At 34.5% G+C, this 22,873-nt stretch overlaps 1 protein-coding gene across 1 annotated transcript in view; it reads left to right on the forward strand.

Moving 5' to 3' along the window:
* NBEA (neurobeachin) overlaps nt 1-22,873 on the forward strand; it is a 539,268-nt gene that overhangs the window by 214,181 nt on the left and 302,214 nt on the right. Inside the window, exons 28-31 of the mRNA XM_067291201.1 lie at nt 680-787; nt 2,570-2,738; nt 4,129-4,224; nt 17,846-18,284. Of these exons, the coding sequence (XP_067147302.1) occupies nt 680-787; nt 2,570-2,738; nt 4,129-4,224; nt 17,846-18,284 (812 nt within the window). The remainder of the gene's footprint in view (nt 1-679; nt 788-2,569; nt 2,739-4,128; nt 4,225-17,845; nt 18,285-22,873) is intronic.

Genomic DNA, 22,873 nt, shown 5'->3' on the forward strand with positions numbered 1-22,873 from the left:
GAATCACTTTTTTGCTACTGTATTTTCATTACTAACTGTAGTGGGTTTTTTTCTTCTCTAAAGCTTTTTTCAGGTAGTGTTTATAAACTCACTACATTGACAATATTATTTCATTAAATCTCATGAAAATACTGTATTCCTTCACTTTTTCACATTTGGTGCAAAGCAAATAAGGGGAAGGAGACTTTTAGATGTTTTGGCATCATTTGTACTACATTGTCATTTTTTAAAGCATCCTACTTTACTGTAGTTAGTCTGTAATAATAATTCTCAGAGTAAAATGAAAATGAGCTGGTTTTGACAATATTTCTGCCCATAGTTCTTAAATTTAATGCACATATTAGAAATGCTTTATTGTACTTCTGTGAAACAACTATAATCTGAAATAACTTTTTGTGTGCAAATTAGTATTTTAACTTCTGGGAAGAGATAAAATTGTTCTGATGTATTGGCAAGATGTAAGAATTTATATCTAAATATTTATTATTAAGACAATAATTTAAAACATTGCTGTATTTGTGGAACCCTTGTTTGAGTATTATATTGGAAGTAGTCTAGTTGTAAAAAAGCATTTAAAATTGATAATGGTACCTAAAAAAGGTATCAAATTAAGTTCTAAAAGAAATACTTTCAATTAAGATATTTGGAGAAAAAAATTGTCACAATTTTTTATTTTTAGAATCCCCTTGAAAATGTCCCTGGCAATCTTTCTCCCATAAAAGACCCTGATAGACTTCTTCAGGATGTCGATATTAATCGTCTACGAGCAGTTGTTTTTCGTGATGTGGTGAGTAATATGTGCTGTAGTTCTTCCTTCTGCAAAATCATCACTTATATTTGAAAGAGGTTTTGATTGTACCAGAATTAAAAATATCTTCATGTGTCCCACTTCGTATAATATTTGAAAAGCCATCCGCTCATGGCTTTTTAGCTCCTGGCCACTTTCTGCACTTTAAATTCATAGTGATAAACTATTTGAGATCAGTAGATAACTGTGCTTTACAGTCAGACTTCCTCTTAACCAAATAATCTTAACCAGAACACATATTGATTGAAAGTGTGTTACTAATAGTGTCTGCTATTTGTCCAACTAAAGTTGGAGGAGGAATTATTGTACCTATTGCAGAACTGCAGCAAATTTGTTTATAATGTCAATTTTTACTTCTGCTAAATATAAATATGTAAGTATACAAATACATATGTAAAAAATCAATTGTTGTTCAGGTTTGTCTGCAGCTGTTTTTAGCACAAGACCATGCCACAATGTGTTTGTTTTTGAAAGCAGTACAATAGGAATTACTTTGTGTGTGTGTGTGTGTGTGTGTGTGTGTGTGTAAATACACACAAAGTAATTTGTATTGTACTGCTTTATATAAATAAATAAATAAATAAATTATATATTTATATATGCAAATAGCGCTTTAGAGATTAGACTCTCCAACTTAAGTTTAAGTGAAATGAAGTGAAAACTGAAGTTAGGAGTCATTTAAGTCAGAAGAAAGTACAATTTGTGACAAAGAGAATTTATCTGTCAGACTGACCTGATCAGAACAGAGAAGCGAACAGTGAAAACATTGTTTCTGATGTTTCTATGAAGAACTTAATAAGAGGATTTCCAATTATTTTAAAGGGTTATAATGACGTGCAGCCAAATTAAACAGCAACCAGAGGAACATGGAAAGCAAGCACTGGATTTATAGTAGAAAATGTGTATTTGTGGCAGTAATACAATGCAAAACCACTATACAAGTAAATAGATACTGAAGGCTTAATTCTGACCATGCTGGTTTTTATATTATAATAAAAAAAATACATTTCAGCTGAATTACATCAACTTAAACACAATCAGAACCACATCTAAGCATAGGTAAAATAAGTATTTGCTAGAAAACAGCAGACTATATGGAATGGGAGGAAAAGAAGACAGCAAAGGTGCTTTGGTCTTAGTATTTACTTTACTTATATCAGACCCCTTGAAAAGTAGGGTTGCTGCTGTGGATCCAGTTGAAGAAGAAGCCAGTATGCATGAGCTGGGATTTACTGCTGGAGGAAAAATGATGGTTGTAGCCTTCCTGCCTCCGTGGTACCAGAACACACATGCCTGCTGATTTACCCAGTGTTAGCTGACACAGCATCAGCAAGCCCAGTTTTCCCTCTAGGCTCCCTGTAGCGGGAGCTTTGGGATCCTTGTTGCTGGGGCAGCAAAAGTAATTGTCCTCACTGCTGGGAAGACTTGAACATGCTCTCATGTAAGAGCAGAATCAGGCCCCTCCTCTGAAAAGCCTATTGCCTTCACAGTCCCAGAGATGTGTGTAACTGCCAAATTGCCTGTAAAATTCAGTTCTTAATATGGCTACTTTGTGTATTGCATATGGATATGCTGCATACATGCTATCTGCTTAATACTCCACTGAAAATGCATTAAATCTTTTATGTAATCCATTTGCTATTATGTTAATGGATATAACATCTCAAAAAGTTATTATTTATAAAGCTTCGTGATAAACTTGTGTGAAAATTTTATGCAAATATCCGATATTACAGGTCTGTTCCTTTTTCTCTAACACAGGATGATAGCAAACAAGCTCAGTTCTTAGCTTTGGCAGTAGTATATTTTATTTCTGTTCTGATGGTCTCCAAATACCGTGATATACTAGAACCTCAGCGAGAGACTGCAAGATCTGGGAGCCAGGCAGGTAGAAATATCAGACAAGAAATAAATTCACCAACAAGTACAGGTACATCTGTTTTCTTCAAATGTTATTTTTTATTTTGGTATGTGGAAGTTTTTTAGAACTGTAATTATTTTACTACAAAATATTTTTAATGAACAACTTAATATTCTAACAGGAAATAACTTGTTACTTTGTTTCTCTAAAATCTTTTGACACTGGCATACATTGATAGATTTCAATTAGTTTGTATATTTGCTTATTGGGTTTAACTGATATTCATTTGCTTATTATGTTTTTATGCTTTCTTTTTTTAATTTAATTGCGATTGAAAAGAAACAGGGTGCTCGATGGAGTTAAAGTTGTGAAGTAGAAGATAGTTGATCAGCACAAGTTCATAAATCTGTTATTTGTTAGTAAGGGCAGATATCTTTAACTCTATACCATGTGAAATGTATAAGCGGCAAACACAAATTTTTGCCCACGTGAACTCCTTTTGTTTGAATAAGGAGGTTTGTGAAAGAGTAGTAGTGGAGGACTGTACTTTCCTGAGGTCCTGCTGTATTGGTGCCTGCATTTAAAAGCCTGTCAAAACAGTATAATAAAAAGGAAGTGTTTCTGTTGCCTTCTTTGACTGATCTGTTTGTGATTTTTACTATTATTATTATTTACTGAAAATGTTGTTCAGCCTGAGAGGGAGGGAAACTGTTAGTTGAAGAACCTGTCAGAAATTAGGGATCCAAATTCTTCCCCACTTTGTTTCAAATATTTTATATTGGCAATTCCATAGATTCTTCAAGTCCCATTGGATTGTTTATAACTGTACCTTCTGTGTTAAAAGAGGTGAAAAACAGAAAACAGTAGCTACATCCCTCCATGATGCTCTTCAGTTACATTTTTCTTCTAATATTGAATTTGAATTAATTTCTTCATTTATGGAGTTGCTAATTTTCATTCTTCATAGATTGTATCTTCCAATTTGTGTCATATTTACATTTAGTCATTATTTTTTGATTCATCATTGTGTTTTAATTTACATCTTATACATTATTTTCAAAGTCCATGTGCTTATAGGCTTTCCATTTTAAATAAAGCTGTATAAACATAGTCAATTATGAGCGATCATAATTTGATGTGCCTTCCTGGTTATGTATTATGGTTCTGCAGTAGGAGACTGCTAGTTTCAGTGAACTGCACCCATGACTGTCTTGTGTGTATATATTTCTGTGTCTTTTTTTCCCCCGTGAATGTTGCTCTTGCAGTACCCAACTAATAGGTATGCTGTTTCCTATCTCTTGATACAGAACTTGTTTTCTTCCTTTAGAAATGCATTTTTGTTGATAATACCATATTTGCATGTTTCAATGAGATAGGACTTCTGTCATGGATCCACAGTGGACCAGGCCACACATGATTACTAGCTGGCTCACATCTGATTCCATGATTTTCTCCACAGTTGTGGTCATACCATCTATCCCTCACCCAAGTTTGAACCATGGATTCCTTGCCAAGTTAATTCCTGAGCAGAGCTTTGCCCACTCATTTTACAAAGGTAATATTAAAATCATCTCCTAACCTGTTTGGGTGTTCTTATTTAATGTGATGTAATTCAAGAACTAACTGTGATGTAATTGTTGATAAATAAGTAGACGCCTCAGGTTACATGGAGATCAGACCTGATGATACCTTTAAAACTTTAACTTCCTGCCTACATTTCTCTATGAAATCTCTTTCCCACTTTTACTACCATTTATTAACTTTATTTACTATGAAATAAAAAAGAGAGCAGTGAGGAGGAGGGAATTGAAAATTTTAAATGCTTTTGGTCTGGGGTTGTTCTGCTACAGTATTAGGTCCATAAAAATAAAACCAGGCCTATTTTAGAAACATTACATACCAAATGAAATATATAGTACTTTTGTAATATTCCCTTTCGCCATACCTTTTCCTGTTATTCTTTTTTCCTTCTTTTCTTGTTTTTTTTTCTTGCCTTCTTGATGGTATGTAAACCTTTTATATTGTATGTACTGTGAATTATTTTATGCCTGTTAGTTAATGTGCTGTGCTGTGCTTTTCTTAAAAGAGACCACTTTTGTGACCAGAGAAACTATTACATGTTATAAGCCTGTTTTTTTGTTGTTGTTTTTAACAGATACTATCTAAAGTAAGGAATGTGTTTTTCAGATGTCGTTATCTTAAAATGAAAGGGATACGTGAATGTAACTTTAGCCAAGTTTGCATGTACATTTCCCCATTTATTTGCATGTGCCATACTGGGAATACAGAAATGTCATAGAGGTTAAAAAACTTAATCTGATGAAAATGTTCTTTGTATCATTTTGAAAAACCTCAATGTGTAAAAAGACTGATTAAAAAAACCTAAGAAGAGATTTAAAATTGCATCCTCCTGTTTATAACCAACAGAGATAGTGAACTTCCTACTTTATGAATAATGCAACTTTTATTTATCTTACACTATTCTCAAAGCATTATATTAAACTTTTCAATAGATCAGCTTAAAATATCACTGTGTTAAGCTGGCATTTCTTGAACTTTGTTTTGTGTGTGTGTTTTGTGTGTGCGTGTGTAAATTGTAAAATGTTTTAAGCTCTAACAACTAGTAAGCAAGGACTTATCATTTCCCTTCACATAAAGACTATTGTCCACCATCCAAAGAAAACAAGTTGTTATTCTGGATCATTCAATTTATGTAGTTGCTGACTCAATTTGCTGATGTGGTATTCTTTGTTGTGACATTAGTATATATATGATTTAATCCACTGTTGATAAAAGGAATCATTTGCTGTTAGTTCAGCAGAGTGCTACAATACTCTGTAGTACTACAGAGTAGTAGTAAAAACTTAACTATACCTAAAACTTAATTGAATCTTGTTTTCTCATCTTTTTTTGCATTTAGAACACCTTTTCTGTATCATACATTAGGATATTTTATTTTTAACCAGCTATGCTGAAAATTGGGATTGATTAGACTACCTCAAAATACAGTGTGATTTAAAAACATTTAACTTTTTATTATATTGTGTGCAATAAAAGGGAATTATGCAACATAAATGAGATTATATTCTTGTTTGTATGAAGCGTGACCCTTGAAATGATGGTTAGCAAAAGGGGAAAAAACAGATAGTTTTTCTTTTATCCACATGCAGTATTTGAAATAAAATACACAGCAAAAGCAGAAAAAAGTCTAAAAGAGAATGGAGGCAGCCATACACATGCACCAGAATATTTCAGACAAAACATTTTCTGTAATAGATGTGTCCTCTATACTGTCATCTATAGTACTTACTCTGACTCGAGATCAAGTAAAATACAATTTGGGGTTTTTTTACTTAGTTGAATAGAGCTATAGTAAATGTGTGGGCAAGATACAGAAGGAAGGTATTTTGCCCTTAGAAAAAGAATATTCGATAAAGCACATGTTATCTGTGGCTAATTATTTTACTTTTTGAAAACCACCATATCCTTTCAGATTTTAAATCTATGAGGTCTCAGTCTCTTGCTCCTAACTCGGATTCATCCATCACAGAAGAAAAAAGTTTCTGCTTTTTAAATTTTGAAGCCAGTTTTTCAGTTTTGAACAACAACATCAGGAATTAAAATGGAAAAAAAAAAAAGTTGCCAACACTGTCAGAAGAGACTAAAAGTCTCAAAACTTATTTTATCATTTCAGGAATTTTTGGTTTCAGTGGCTGGTGATTTCTATAATCATTTTCTTTATATCAAAAAATGAATATGTATTTATGTATAGACCTTGGTAAAATATTCAGTACAGAAGGTCTCCTGATCTTTTCTAAATTTTTCCTGAATTTTTTCATAATACAAGCTTGCTTGGAAGGACACAAGAGAATGGCAGTGCTAAAATTCTGGAAGAAGGAATTACATGGTCATGTATTAAGAAAAAGCTTGTGAATATGTTGCTGAATATATGGGCATCTGGTATGGCCATTATGAAAAGATGTGCAATATTCTGTTTCTGAACCATGAGAAAAAGAAATCTTGTATGGGTTATCTGAGTTTTAACTAGAAATAAATTGACAAGTCTGGGATATTGTAGTTTCTGAATAATTGATAACATATGTAAGAAGTAGGATTATTTGCTGGGAAAAGCAAAGGACAGTTTATAAATTTCAGGTGGTAGTACACTAAAAATATAACATAGTCCTGGATTCCAGCTTTCACCAGGTTGCTTTTCTTATAATTATCCTTAAATTTAATTCCAATTATTCTGGATGAGATAGATCTCAGCTAAATCTAGATATCTGTAGTGAAGCTATGTCTGAGCTAGTCATCTTAGGCTCTGTTTTTAATTGGTGGAGAGAATTTAGGGCACTTTTGGGTGTAATTCATCTGGCCTACTTCAGACATCTGCCTGAAAAGGTCCTAGAATTCCTTACATCTTTCCAGTCACTATAGATATCATTGTAGATGTCTGAGTTGGTCAGATTAATCCTATCTTCTATAACTATGCTTCACTCAACTCCAAACATAAAACTTGCTCTACAACAAAAGCTAACGTGAAATTCCTCACTCACAGGCACTTAATCCAGTCTACTGTTTCCTTTGTTATCTCTGGAGTTGCAAGTTGTTTTATTCTCAATATATCATAAATGGACAATACTTCAGTTTGATTTTATATGTCATTATGCACCCCAAGATGAGACCAAGTGTAAGAATTATCCAATTAATTGAATACTTGAACAGAGTGGACCTAGTGATGTTACGTGCCTTGGTAATAAATATTCTCATCCCAAAGACAGCTGTAATTTGTTACATACATGTTCATTTGGCCATATTCTTCTTTACTAGCACCACATAGATATGATCTGAAAGCAGGAACTACATGTCTGTCCAAACAGTTATGTAATGTCTTCAAGGTAGTGCTTGGCAGGCATGTTCCCTTTGTAACTAGCCTAATAAACCTAGGCAATGCGTATCGTTGTTCCTCGAGTAGTCCCTTACTTCCTCTCCGCCTGCCCATCAGTGTGCCATGAAGCACCTTCCTCCATCAGCTCATTTGTTCTGTTGTGTGCGTGTGGGTTTGGGGGGGTGTTGTTTGTTTTTTTTAAGTATTCAAGTTGGGGGGGTTGGGGACCTCTTTTTTTTTTTTTTTTTTTAAACCTTCTGAGTGCTTAAGATCCTCAAAGGAAAACTATTCCTGGCAGTCTGAAGTTCCAGTAAAGCCCTTTTATTTAATCTTTGCCTTTCATCTTCAGCAATAACTCCCACAAACAACTTCTGTGAGAAATCTTAGCAGTGTTGTATTTAACAGAGAAGCAGTGCTAGGGCTTAACTTTGACTCTTAATGCTTAGGGATGATTTCAAGTCCTTTGAAAAGCTTGGAATGGCAAATTCAGGAGGTTGAAAGTAGTCCCTGTAAGCAAAGCTACCTCCTGTGGGAGGCAGACAAGCTCCTTCTATCTCATTTTGCAAGCAAATAGATGAAATTGATGTCAGAGGATGTTTAGGCCTTGTAGGAGGTTTATCAAGACTCTTACAAAGCTTCTGACTTAATGGCAGATTCTGAAAGCAGTGGGTCTTGCCAGTTCCAAAAGCCATTTTAAGATAAAATCTCAAGGGTCAAAACATCATAATGGTCTTTACCTTTGTCCCCTTGGTCAGCAAGTGCAATCCTTATGAATACAATGCAAAATTCTGTAATTCTTATTTTTAGAATAGCAGCAATTGGAATAACTTGTAATACAATGTGTTCTCAGGTGATTTCTCTGGTAAATTTGGCATGTTTTCTTAAAATTGGTATGAAAATACCTGTGTCATGTCAGGAAGGTTGGGGAGTCGAGACTGAAATATTTAGGGCAGCCCTTTCTCCTACAGGGTAGATGGTAATCAGTACATCTTTTGAGAGTATAAACATTGAATCAGTTGAATATGACATAGTTTATCCTCTTAATAGCAGCTGATCAGCCCTATTATGTAAAATTAAATCATCTCTTTAAAATATACCTACTAATTTGAAGTGCTTTTAGTTACAGTGGTCAGGATCACTAAGAGGAGTGTTCTCACTTCTGGTCATTATTGAAACTATCCTTGCTTACCTTCAAAGTTTATTTCTTTCAATGGTATGTTGTGGATTAGAAACAGTGCTTTCATATCTCTAACAGCGGAAAGTGAAAATAATCTTTTCTACTCTTTCACTGGCACCCAGTTTATTACTGAGAACACAGTTAAAGTTAAGCAAATAATGGAAAGATTTTTTTTCAGCCAAATAATTAACATTATCACTTAACATTCAGGAGTGTTTGCAGTTGAAAGCATTGCAAAAATGCAGCTCACCATATATCATACTCCGCAAAGAAAAGCAGTCTGTAACTTACCGTAACTTGTTATCAAAAATGAGTTGGCTTTTCACCTCTCTTGGTACCACTGTCTGTATTTTTCTCAAAGCATTATAAACAAAGTGTTATCGTAAAGGTATGTGCTGCGGATGGGCTGGAAGCTATTGATTTTTTTTCTTGATGGAACTAACTTTATTAAAATGTTGCAAAAATAGCTTTTTCTTCAAAGACAAGTAAAGCGTCAAGATATTCTCATCTCACAGGTGTACAGTCTTCTGGGTATTGTATATTGTTACACTATTATCTGTATTGCTAATGCTGTAGCATGCATATTTCCCCTATTTTAAAACTATTTTGCGTAAGTGTGGGAGTCTAACTATGCAAAGTTAGACTGGAGAACTAATTTACACTGACTCTCAAAATATCCTTTGCTTCCACAAAGTCCTGATAAAATTCCTGGCTCCGTCTTCATAAGAGTCTAGTTGTACATATGGTTTCAAGAAACTGAGTGAAATATTATAAGAAACATGGATGATAATCATGAGAATCATAAAAGTCAAATTCTACTTGAATTTCTGAATTTCTTGCTCAAAATTATTATATGGCTTTCCTGATGAAATATATACTGCTTCTGCCAACTACTTGTCAGAGGAAATGCTTTGGAGATCTTGAGATAATAATGAATACATCTCAATTTAATAATTACTGCCCTTCGCTAGCTATTTAGGGCATCAGGACATAGGTTTGCACATATTGATTGAGCCACTATTGCATACTTATAAAGCAGTTGCAATAAATTTTATTTTTGTAAAGTAGCATTAGTAATTACTTTGTACCAATTATAGATGTTTTAGAAGTTCTTTGATTTTACAAAGTAGTACTTTGTATAAAACAGTTTAGTATAACTTCCATCATTTCTGTGGAACATAACCTGTTTATTTTCGGGGCTAGTTGGTGGTAACTCAGGTGATAGATTTTTTTTCCAATTAGGCAGAAAATGTCTACCCACCAAAAACTCAGCTTTCTCACAGGGTGGGTCAGAAACATAGCTGTTAACATAGATGACTGTAAACTCATCTATTTTTCTTTAAAAAAATGTAAGAAAAGAGAAAAAGAAAATGTGGGCACAAGGTGGAAATCTGCAATGTCCAACACACTGAGACTTGCACCTTTCGTCCTCTTCCTTCTTTCTCCACACAAGAGGAATACTGACAAAAAATAAGGAAATCCACCTAGAAAAATAAATACCTTAATTCATATTGTCCTTAATTTGTATTTATGGTTTCTTTCTAACACAAACAGCCTTTTCCAATGCTGTTTTTGTACTCAAAAACTAAAATATCTTTAATGTAACTTTTCACTTTCTGGAATTTTTTTTTCTTAAGCCTTTTTTTCTTAATGCTGTGGTAAGCCTTGGCTGAATGATTTTAGAACTGTTGGCATTTTATTTGGCAATAAAGTATTAAATCAGTCTGATGTGTACATGTCTTACCAAGCAGTGAGTGAAAGAAGTTTGATAGTATCTCAGAGCAGTAGTAAGGAAAGAATCAAGACATTGATTAAAGATTGAATATACAGATCAAGAGCTTTATCTGTCATAAGTGGCTCTTTTAATATTCTTTCTTTGACCAAGGGAGAAGGAGCTGCCTTGCATGCCTGCCCGAATCCAGAAATGACTGGGGAGAAAGAAACAAGTGATAAGACTTATGAGGAGTTTGAGCAAATGGAAGCAATTTCCAGTGAGCAGAAAAAGAGAAGATGCACAGTTACAAGTGTGCAGTTGAGAAAAATGACTGATGATAACTCTGTCATCTGCCATGCGGGCTCTTCATCACTTCCCAGCCTTCATTTCCAACCCTAAGTTTCTCCTGCTCCATTTCCCGCCCATTTCAGAACCTCTCTGTTTTCCCTATTCCAGAGCTACCTCTTTCCACCTCACAAATCCACACTGGTTAAAGGGAAACCCCCAACCCTCTGTCTTAAACCAGCAGGAGTCCTGTCTCAAGATCTGCACCCTTCCTGTTGCCAGCCCACCCCACAGCCTTTCATGCCTGACCTTCCCCAGGCACCATGCCCTGCTTGTGGCTTTCACTCTGCCTTCACCGCTGCATGCACACCCATTACTGGCCTTCCCTGAGCCACCACAGACAATTGAATTGGCACTTCTGCCTTACTGTCCTTGCAGGAGCAAAGTGCTGCCTTTTGCTCTGGCAGGAATTTCCAAAACCTAGATAAATAGTTTGTCTAAATAATGGGTAAACGCAGACTGCGTTTATCAAACATCTTTGTAGATGAAAGCCTGATAGTGCAAGTGTTACAAACAGTAACCCTAAATCAGGCCCTTTTACCTCTTTTTTTATAATCAAATTCACAAGGAACCTTTTTAAAAGTAATAGTTATAGCAGCAGATGAATTCTGCAAAATAAAAATCTGTGTTGCTAAGATAGCAGTGCCTCAGAAATGACAGAGCTCCATGAACTCCATTAGTGGGACATAGCCAGATTTGTGCATTTTAAATGTATAGTTGCTACATAAAGCATAATACTGGCTAGTCTGTCAGTGATTGCAAAATGAGTACAGGTTATGTTGTTGAGCCATAAGTAGGGTCACTAGGCAGGGAATTTTTACTGCAGTCTGTTATAACTTCCACGTAGAAATAGAAGTGCCAGTAGAAGAAAAGGTACTGAGTAGATATAGAGCAGCTTGACAGGTTAGTATTTCTTTTAGTGTATTCTCACTGTTGTGCTTCAGTCTCTGAGTACATTTCCATTCCAATTCCTTTTTTTTTTATTCCTTACAATCTAATTTTAAATCAACCCCTCATTCCTCTTTGATTCTGTCCTCATATTTATTTTCTCATCTCAGTATGATGTTGCTGCTTCTCATATACTAGTAGATAGATGTTGCTAAGAAGATTTTTTTTTTCACTATCTCTTCATAGCATAAAGCTCAGGAACTGATTAATTTGACTCTGACACTTATGGAGGAAGCTGTAATATCACTGCCTTGTTGCTTCGAACATTTTTTTAGCCTGTGGTGTATGGATCCCTCAAAGTTTGTAGAATACTACGGAGTCTGTGAAAAGCAGCTAATAAGGTTATTATCAGTGGTTTAGAACGGCTATGCAGAAGTCCATGTCTACGCATAAATTTTCCAGTGCACATGCAAACTGAAAATTGGCAGCACCTCCTAGGTCAAGACTGACCAAAACTTTCCACTGCCAGAGGCTGCTGTATTGTTTGCAGCAGAAATGTGACAATGAGCAGGATGGCCCAGCTTTCAGATAAATTTCTTCATGGGGTGCAAACTCATATGTTCAGCCATATTTTAACCAATTAAAAATATAATTTTCATATTTTTTACTTTTGCAAATTTTCATTTTTTTTGTCTAATAAGTGATTTTAATGTATTGAAAAAGAAAAAACAACATAATTCCTCTCATACACACAATTTCTCAAAAATTTTTGTTTAGGTAAAGAGAGATTAAAAGCAGATAATTATGTGTTGTCAATTTTTTGTAATAGCAAAATTGTGTATATTTACCACAGACATGAAATGCATATTTATTTAGGTAATAAAAATCTATATTTTGTTTTTTGTACTTTAATTTGAGGAATTTAGAAGTACTGTGAGAGCTATTTAGGTAACTCAGTAGGTTAGAAATTACAATACACTTCATAAATCACAAGCAAACAAGATATTTTAGGGAAGGAGTGTGACAGATGAGGTCACCAGATATACAATATGTCATTTACTTAACTCAAGTCCATGTTTTTCCCATAGTGTAGTAGATGATTAGTTACAGTGAGAAGCAGTAAGAAAGAGGCATCTGGCTTCCAACTGCCTATTTCTGACAGGGTTAAGATCACTAAGTCCAGTAATATTTTTGCTTTGTCTACTGGCCCTAGTGCTGCAGCAAACTGCTGAGGTTTGCTGAAAATTTACAAGCTTACTGTCAAAATGTTATAACGTAGACAGATGTAATCAGTTATGTTTTTGCTTCTGTTCGTCTTTAAATTATCATTTAGCTAAGTTGCTTTGAGTATTCAGGACTTCTATAAAAGCATACACGTTACAAGTTTAAGATGTTTACTAAGTAATGCTGTGAATGCAGTGGTCAGTACTGGTTCTTTATTCCTGAATTCTGAAGTCAATAGGCTACAGAAGTGCTATGACACAGTGTCAATGAAAATAGAATAAAATGTGTTGATATGCAGTGTTGTAACTAAATTGGTTGCTTTCTTTGGCCCTTGTTCAGGAATTTATAATTTACCTAAAATAATGATGATGATAATTCAGATCCAGAAGTTTTTATAACATATCTTTTCAGACATACAGATTTCACAAATAGTGCTTTTCTAGTATTTTTATTTGAGAGGCAGAAATGTAATCAGTTTTATCCATTCTGAATTCATTTTCCTTTGATTTACAAAAAGTAACTTTGATATGGTAAACCCATATTTATTTGGCTTGCTTGATATTTTGAAAAATTAGATTTAATGCATGGAATTCAGGTAGTTTGTAGAGATTGCTATTCATAGTGATAAATCAGACTAAGCTCAATTGACTTAGTGCCTTGGCTTCTTAAAGTAAAGATACAAGTCTGGTTTCTGTGGTACTCAAGTATCCTTACACTTATCTGTATGTACAATAACTTTTATTGGTCTTTTTATTCCAACATAATTTTAATTAGTGTTATATATCAGCGTGTCATATCTAAATTTATATCCACAAATACATCAAATTTAATCCTAAGCTGAAACATGCCAATCTTCCCTAATAAATAGTGCAGCTTTGTTTTTGGCTGTTTCTTTCATGTTTGTCTTACCATGGTATTGGTTGTGTATGTGGTTTTATTTTAAAAACATTTTTATTATTTTATTCTTTCATATATATGTAGTATGACATATTGGAATTGTTATGTACCTGATTAGAAGTGGTTATTTCTAGATCTAGTAAAAATTCAATTTTCCTTTAATTTTTAACTTCAAACAGTTCAGTCCTCCTGGGTATTTTATTCTCATTTGGGACCAAAGGAAGACAGGGGACCTGCTGAGTAATTAAGTTCTGTCCCTTATATTGGAGGCAGAACATATAAGACAGTCTGTTTTCAAACTCTGTCTTGATACTAGTTATGATTTTTGAACTTGCTACTCTGATTGGAAGGCTATTCCAGAACCTTAATTCTATATTGATGGCTGTTGCTTCCCAAACTAAATTTGTTCATGGGGAGTTTACACTCAGTTTTTCTCATGCCAACTCTTCCATTTAGCTTAAATCCTTTTTCTGGAGTTTGTATCCTGAAAATAAATGTCTAATGGCAGTTGTATTCTTTCTCAGTAGTAACTTTGCTAAGCCAAACTCTTTTTTTCTGCCAAAATAAGACACTGTTGATCTCCGTAGTGACGCTTCATCTTTCTCAACTGTAACTACACATACGGTATTCCAAAATGAAACCTACCAAAGCCTTCTGCAATATCATTAATACATACTGTTGCTGGAGCTATTTCTCAGGAAAGTTTGGACTCACTTTTACCTTTTCCTTGGCAGTGTTGTTTTGGTAGCTGAATAGTTACCCAGTGATTGATGTATTGGTTGTGATCAGTCATTTCCAGTTCATGAATTCCAATTGTAATGGAAATCCATGTGTTAGTCACTGAGCGCATAGCTTTGCACTGTTAAATGTAATTTGCAGTTCTGTCAAAATTCCTTCTTATACTCATCCTTCTATGCATCAGTTGTACCTCCTAACTTTGTAATCAGTAAATTTCAGCAGTTACTTTTTTTCTGAAATCTTTATAAAAATTTTAAACTGGGTAACTCCCATGGTAGTTTCCCACAGTCTGATGCTTTTTCTTTTGAAACTTTCTGGCAACTGCTTGGCAAGTTTCTTTTCCACCTTCTGTTAATTCTCAGTTTCTTCAGATTGCATTAATATCTTCTGTGACATTGTACATTATTGAAATTGATTACAGTGGCCATATTTTCTTTGACCGATAAATATTAAGAAAGCTCTTAATTTTTTAGCAAACCCATGTTGTATTCAGTCTTGTTTCTCTCCATTACTATTCTTTACTTGAAAATAAATCCTGAAATCTTGCTTAGTCTTGTAATTCCTCCCCTTTCTTAAAAAGAAATACTGTGCCTAGTATTCTCCAGTCAAATGTTGCTGTCTCAATTTACCTATTTGGCCAAAATATTTGTTACCAGACCAGCAATTCCACAGACTGTGTCTTTCAAAATTGGGTTGAAGTCCATTTATTCCCATGTTTTTAATACCTTAAAATCTATCTTCTGGTTTACTTAAGGTATTTGCATTTCCATGACCTCATTTCCATTATCCTTACTGTCTTTAGTTTTGTGTTCAATATTGTTGACCTTAATGAAAATTGAGATTAAATGTTCAAGTACTGTTTTGTCCATATTTAGATTATGCTCTACTATATCTTCACCATATACTAGACCCCCTTGTTCTTTCCATGTCCTCTTTACATTTATATAATAGCAGAATTTTTTTGCTATTTTACTTACCATGCATCACAATAGTGAGCTTCATTTGATTTTCAGTAATTCTCATTTGCTGTCCACTTCTGGACTTATAACATAGCTTTCTTTGCTGATCATTCTGTTTTTCCTTCATTGCAAGCTGTTTTTTAGGATCAAATTAGATGTTTGTTTGATTTCTTTTTTAACTGTGCTTAAAACAACTGTAGTGGTGATCACTGGGAAAAAAACCCTGCTTCTGAGAGTTTATAATTTCAGGGAGTCTTTCCCTCAAGCAGCAGGGATCACAATGCTTAATTCCCTACAGCTACACATGCAATATATACATTCTTTTTTAACCAGTAAAAATCAAATTATTGTTCATCTTTTCAAGCCATTCAAATCTTAATTTGAATAATAATAAAGTGATCACAAGTTCTTCTACAATGTCCTGGTTCCTGTGACTGTCACTGAGTGTCAGCTGTAGATTTCTGCCCTGGCTTCTATGCTGGTGAGCTTGCTTTCTTCCCAAGCAGGTAGGATATTTTGTGAAGAGATGCAGTTCTACTGTAAGCAGGGCAGCAATTTGTTTGACTGGATCTCTAGTGGTACTCTTCCCAACAGCTCAGAAACATTGTCTTTGTAGGGATGAAGTTTAAAGAAACAATAAAACAGAAGATTCAGTAGGATCATTTTGTGGATCAGATTGCTTTCACAGTGTCCTTCTGTGCCAAATATAGGTAGTACTGTACTAAGCAGATACGGATTTTTTTTACTTCTTGATCTGACAGATGCTGACTGCATATTATGCAGCTCCTAAATCCAGTTTCTACTTCCTGATTCACAAAATAGGGCTGATATCTGTTTGGTAAGATGCGGTTAAGGCATCTAGGAGAAAGAGAAGAAGAAAGTGGCTTCAGCATTTGTGGCTGTTTGAAGAAGAAAACTATTCCTTATGATAGGTCGTTCTGCTTTGTATTTTTATAGCCTCTTTGGTTCTCTCTTTGTCTGTTCGTTAACACTGTTGTATATGAATACTTTTACAGTACCTTTAGGTCAAACAAATAGTCCATATAGATTTTTTTTTATGTACACACACACACATGCACTCTTATGCACATGTTGTAAATATGTAGGTATTTTACAGGTGATTGCTGATACAATTGATAATAAGTTACGTGACTGATATTGAAATTACATTGTTGAGGAATGTTTTCTTTGGAATAGTTAGTAGGGCAGAACTTCATCTAAGTATGTTTTAAAATATTTTCCAGAATATTTAAACTTACTACTTTATCAGAACCACCCCAAAAATAAAAAATAAAAAAGTGGCCCTAATTCATTCACAGGCCAGCTAAGTTTTTTAATCTAGACAAGTGACTCAATGTAAATAAGTTAGTTTGAAAAAAGAAAAAAAATCTGTTTGAATAAGGGCTTTTTGTCATTAAAAATAGCCACAGTCTCCAGCTCTGAAAAGTGTAACCAAAAGGTTGAGTATGTAAGTTTTTCATTACTTCGGCTAACTTTCCCCTAAGCATAAGGAACTATTTTTGTTTAATGAAGTTGTTGTGCCTGTTTCACTGCTGTAGTTAATAAAGGTACACTTTTCTTGGTTGCAAGATGCTGTAGGTCCATTTCAATCTGGAAATGTTCCAAACTCGACATATTTAATTTGCCCTTCCCTATAAGCTGTGTACTACAAGTCAAGTTGTGTTTATTTTATTCTTAACTTTTGCCAGAAAGAATTACAGGATTTTACCTTTTGTGGGGCAAGGGACAATTATCTGAAGAATGAACAATAACACTCTTTTTTTGTTTACGTATAAATAAATTTGTTTTTAAGATACTTATATACGTGTTTGTGTAAAAATGCATATAGTATGCATTTTAAATTATTTTTTGCAAACAAAAGGTCTAGCAGTTTCATTTTCTTTTGAATGCAAGCTTAAGATTTGCTGACTGCAATAGCAATCCTAAATTTTATAAAATCCTAAAGCAAAGCGATTGTGCCTTGTTTTTCCAATAGCCTCACAGATCATACATATATACTGTCTATAGGCTGTAATTGTTAGTGTGTTGTTCTAGGCAGTATTCCGTTATTTGATTACTGTGTAAATAATGATCTGTAATTTTTAAATGTCACTGAGCTTGCAAATGCAACTTTGGGCTCTGTCTTACAAACTTTACATATGCAAAATAGCTGTTGAAACCAACATATGCTTTATATGTAGAAGGAGCTTCTAGATGTCACCTACTAATATTTATGGACTTTCTAATGTTTTATATTTCTGTCTTATAAAACCTCATGGTTATATTTGTAAAGAAAAAATTCTAATTAAATTATAAATATTGTTCATAATCTCTATTTCACTGCAGAGACACCAACTGTATTTCCAGATAGTATCAAAGAAAAAGAAACACCAACACCAGTTGAAGATATTCAGCTGGAAAGCTCTATTCCTCATACGGACTCTGGAATTGGAGAGGAACAGATGCCCAATATTTTGAACGGGACAGACCTGGAGGCGAGCACAGGCCCTGATGCTATGAGCGAGCTATTATCCACTTTGTCTTCTGAGGTGAAGAAATCTCAGGAAAGCTTGACTGAAAGCCCCAGTGAAATCTTGAAACCTGCATCATCAATATCCAGTATCAGCCAAAGTAAAGGCATCAATGTCAAGGAAATACTGAAAAGTCTTGTGGCAGCCCCTGTTGAAATTGCTGAATGTGGCCCGGATCCCATCCCTTACCCAGATCCTGCACTGAAGAGAGAAGCTCAGGCAATTCTTCCCATGCAGTTTCACTCATTTGACAGGTATATGGCTGGATTGGTTATTTTATATTGATTTAATTCAGAAGTTTGAGGGATTTTTGTTAACACACTGATTCTTCTATTAGTTTGTATTAGAATGTGTTAAAAAAACAGCTGCATTACTTTTCCTTTTCTGTTTTACCAAAACAGACCATACAGACAAAGTAAATCACCTTTTTCTTCTCTATTAGCAGTGAATAAAACTCTAAGTGGTACTTGGGAAACAAGTCTGTTTTGAAGAAATATTTTGGCAATAAAATCTTTTCTCCTTTAAAGCAACATTTTAGTGGGAAGGAGGGGTAATATCTGCTGATATAGAATAGGCTGGCTGAGCGGAAATTCAGTCGAAAATTCTTCCAAAAGGTGTGAATCTTAATTGATCTATCATTGCACTTCTTTTCTGGTGCTGAAATGCTTGAACCATGTCAGATTGTTTACATGGTTATAGTGGAGAGCAGTTTCCTTTTAGGTCTTTTAGAAGTAAATATGCGCAAAAGTGAGTGTTTAAAGATAAACTGTGAACATTTACACAGGGAGTCCTTTGTTTCTCTTGTTAGGCTGTAACTTCCCAGCTTCTACTGAAAATAGTTTTCTTTAAATATCTTGATTATCCTGAGCAGAGAAGTTGTGATAAGATGTACAATTGACAACATCCTTCCAGAAGACAGTAACTTACTTCATTCTGGGCTCAACCTTAACCTGTAAAAGAGCTATCTCTTATGCATGTTGACATTATTAAATTTTCCAGTATGACATGATACCTGCAGGTTCTTCGTTAAAATGTTAAAAAACATAAGGAATCAAAAGTCAAGTCAAAGATCTGTTAAAACATGTCTCAAAATTTTAAGCAAAGTTTTAGAAAAACATTAGTTCTTTGTGTAGGTACAAGAGTTAAAATTCTGAGGGAAAGGAAAAAATAAAATGGGAAAACTACTATTATGATTTATGAGAAAAATCCCTCTGCATTTATAGAAAACCTACAAAAATTTCAGAAATGTCTTAAGTTTTAAGAAAAAACAATATGTGATCAGCATAATGTAAAGTGCAAGAAGATACATAAGAATTTTAGAATAAAAGTGAAGAAGCACTTTTTCATTAGGAATTGCATAGGAAAGCTTTTGTCTATATGTATATGCTAGTACCAAGGCTACTTTTCTGAAATAATTCAGTAAACAATGAGATAGCATCTACTGCAGCAAAGAAGATTGGTTTGAGAAAGGAAACATGAAATATGACTTAGAAGCGACAAATTTTTCCCTTTCTAATAATGTTTTAGGTCTTACGGCCATTTCATAGAAAGCTTATAGCAACTGTTTTACTAAGAGGATATTTTTTCATTCTTCAAGCTACGTGTTGTAATTTTAGAGTGATTTCAAGGTGACGTGAAAAATTTTTTTTCCTATAAGGTTATGGACATTGTCTTTTAGTCTCCTTTAGTCTTTAGGAACCACTACATTCCACTTCTAATAATTCCGATTCATATTCCACTTCTGATAATTGCTTTCCTGTAGATTTAGCAGTATAGAAATTTATGCTTATGTAGAATTAACAGCACCTAACTATAACCACCAAAAGGTTGCTTTAGTCTAATTTATTCAGCTAAATTTCTGCTTTGGTCAGTTAAGAAAAATACTCCACGCAGAGGGTTATTAATTCACAGAATACTAGGCACCTAAATTAGAATGGGGCAGTTCACCTCATGAAATGTCTCTGTTGCCTTTAGAGGGAACCTAACTTCAAGGTAGCTGGAGAGAGTAATTTTATTCTTGTATTTCTGAAGTATAATTTTGTAAGAAAGCATTAAAAACTCTGAGAGACCTGCAATATGTTGACCATAACCCGTATGTAGTGTGATCATCTACGTAGATTCTTCTTGAAAGAATGTGACTGCTTGGACATTTTGAACATCGTCATAAATAGTTGCAAATATACAATTATGGACTTACATGAGAGGTATTGCATGTCTAGAGTTTATGGATTTTGATAGGCATTTCATACTTTATTAGCTTCCTTAAGAGCTAAAAAACATTTTTTTTCCTGTCCTGTTGCTCTACTGCCCAAGATCTGATTCCATTGTGTCCTTTCCCTTATGTGGTATTTATACTTTTGTTTGTCTTGTGGTAGCATATGTTGCATCATGTCAACCCAATTTACTTCTTTACTGGAGCAAGGAAAGTGGTAAATGTTAAGGTATGGGCAAAAACAGATCCATTTGCATCAATTCTGTTGAGATATTTTGTTTCTCTTTAACAGATGGTCCTACTATCTGATTTTATAGAAGGATGTAGGTCATACTTTTTAAATACATCTAGCAACCATGAAGGGAAAATTTGCAGCTTCAGGCTGGTTCTAGCAGATCAGGAAGTATGAAATGCTTACCTGCAGCTAACCAGACATTATTGAGCTGTGGGCATCTAGAGAAAAATAATAATGTTTTTAGTCCGCAGGACCTCGACTGACTGATCGCACCTCACTGCTGTATTGTTGAACGCTGCCTGTTGTTCGGGCAAATACTTCTTTCAGCTCATGTTTTCAGAGTACTTATTGGACCCCTAGGGTGCTCTTTGGAGGCAAAAGATGGGTGGTTTTGTTGCTGTTCTTTTTTTAAGTTGTAAAGGAGAAGCAGACTGAGATTCTGACTCTGTAACTTTTCATGGGGGAACTGAAATATAAAGGTTGGGGGAAAAAATTGAATGCCATATTAAAATAATATAATTAAAATATGAATTGAGAGAGCAACATGGATTTTAGGTTGTGATGGTTTATGAACATTTTCTGGTGCTTTTAGGATCCTGGTTATCTTTGAAAAATTGAAAAAAAGTTGCAGCTTGATTATTTGCCCATGGTTATACCTAAAGCTTTGTTGTAAGATGTAAATATACTTGTGTTTACCAACTTAAACTTATAATCAAAAAACACACATTGCATATTCTTTAAACCTAACACTATATCTGTGATCCATATTTCTGTAGGTTCTTCTGTTGCTGTAGTTTATGCAGCTTTTGATACTTCGCTGAGCAATGTGACTATTGGCCATGTTTATTCTCTCTAGGGAGAATCATAAGCAGCAGAGTGTATTGTTTTGTCGAGTTTTATTTGTTTTAGCTCAGTTTTTTGTTTGCTTTTGTAAAATACACAGTGATTTTGTATTTTTAAGCAATTCAATATTAGAGAAATGTATTTTACACTTCAATCAAAAGATTATCTAAGAAACAGTCCTTGGAAGATTATCATGGTTTGGGGGGGGGGGGGGGCTTTTTTTTTCCTGCATTTGGGTGATTGTGAGTCTTGTAAAAGAAGACTTAAGGTAATAAATAATTACTAGAAAAATAATAGATTCTTTGTTATTTTAAAGCTATTTCCTTATCTATAATCACTCATTTTATACTCATGTAAATGCCATATGAAGTAAACTACTGTAAATAGAATTCAAGTTTAGAATTCTGTTTTATCATTTAAAATGATATGTTTTGTTCTGCATATTCTTTTATTAATTGTACATTGGTAGCGTGTTCAAAGGAGTCATTGTGCAATGTACTACAGTGTATTACTACTTAGAATTTTTGCATCTATAAATGAAATATAAAAGCACAAAATGTGTCCAAGATATTTTATCAAATAGGACTCCTGTGCAGCTAATGCATGCAGCAGTTCAAGTACTATCGAATGTAAATGATGAGGTGATATTGATGAAAGGAGGGGATTGAGGTCTCGGGGGGCGCAGATGACGGATTGAACAGAAGCGGCCTTGCACCGCACGTAACTCAAGTCTGTCGTCTTCACTGCTCAAAGCCGTAATGGGAGGTGGCAGTCTGAAATGAGTTGCCACGGCAAACAGTATTATTTTTGAAATGCTTTCACACAAATCACTAGGCCCTGCATACAACTTAGTTTCATGCTTTAATGTCATCAGGAGGCACAAATTGGTGTGTCTAATTGTTTGCCACCTGCCAGCAAAATGAGCTGCCAGCCAGCCAGACGGGTTTGATTGTCTGTCAGCCATTCAATAGATTGAGAGTGACAACATCAAAAATTTCACTTCAAACTCTGGAGCTTTGAGCAGCTTTTCAGAGACCTCTTCCCCACAAGTGCTTCTGGACAACTGCATTTTTCAATTAGTTTTCAATATATTGCTGCCTTCTGCCTCATCTGTCTTAAGATAGCTGTAATTACATTATGAGCTATATAAACAGATTTCTGGGACACTGGAGCCTGGATTCTCAAAGTTATGATGTCTTTTAATGTCAGACTGAATTCCTTGAAAATAGCATCCAGGATGGCATTTTTAGAAGCACACACAAAGGGTTAGCTCTCCTATATCTACAACTAATGGCGCATAACCCACCAATAATTCCTTTCTGCATTCTCATCTTTTGCCTGACAAAAACCAGTCCTTGCTATTGATTTTAGGGTTTGGGGTTTTCATGTTTTGGGGGATTTTGCTGATGTATATTTGTCCCACTGTAAGGGGGAGAGTGTGAAATTATATGTGATTCTGCTCAATACTGCATTCTGAAGTTTGCATTTGTTACAATCTACCTTTTTCTAGGAGAGAGTTTTTAGAGTGAAACTATTATGGAAATTCAGAGCGG

Source organism: Apteryx mantelli, chromosome 1 (genome assembly GCF_036417845.1).
Source record: "Apteryx mantelli isolate bAptMan1 chromosome 1, bAptMan1.hap1, whole genome shotgun sequence".
Lineage (NCBI taxonomy): Eukaryota > Metazoa > Chordata > Aves > Apterygiformes > Apterygidae > Apteryx > Apteryx mantelli.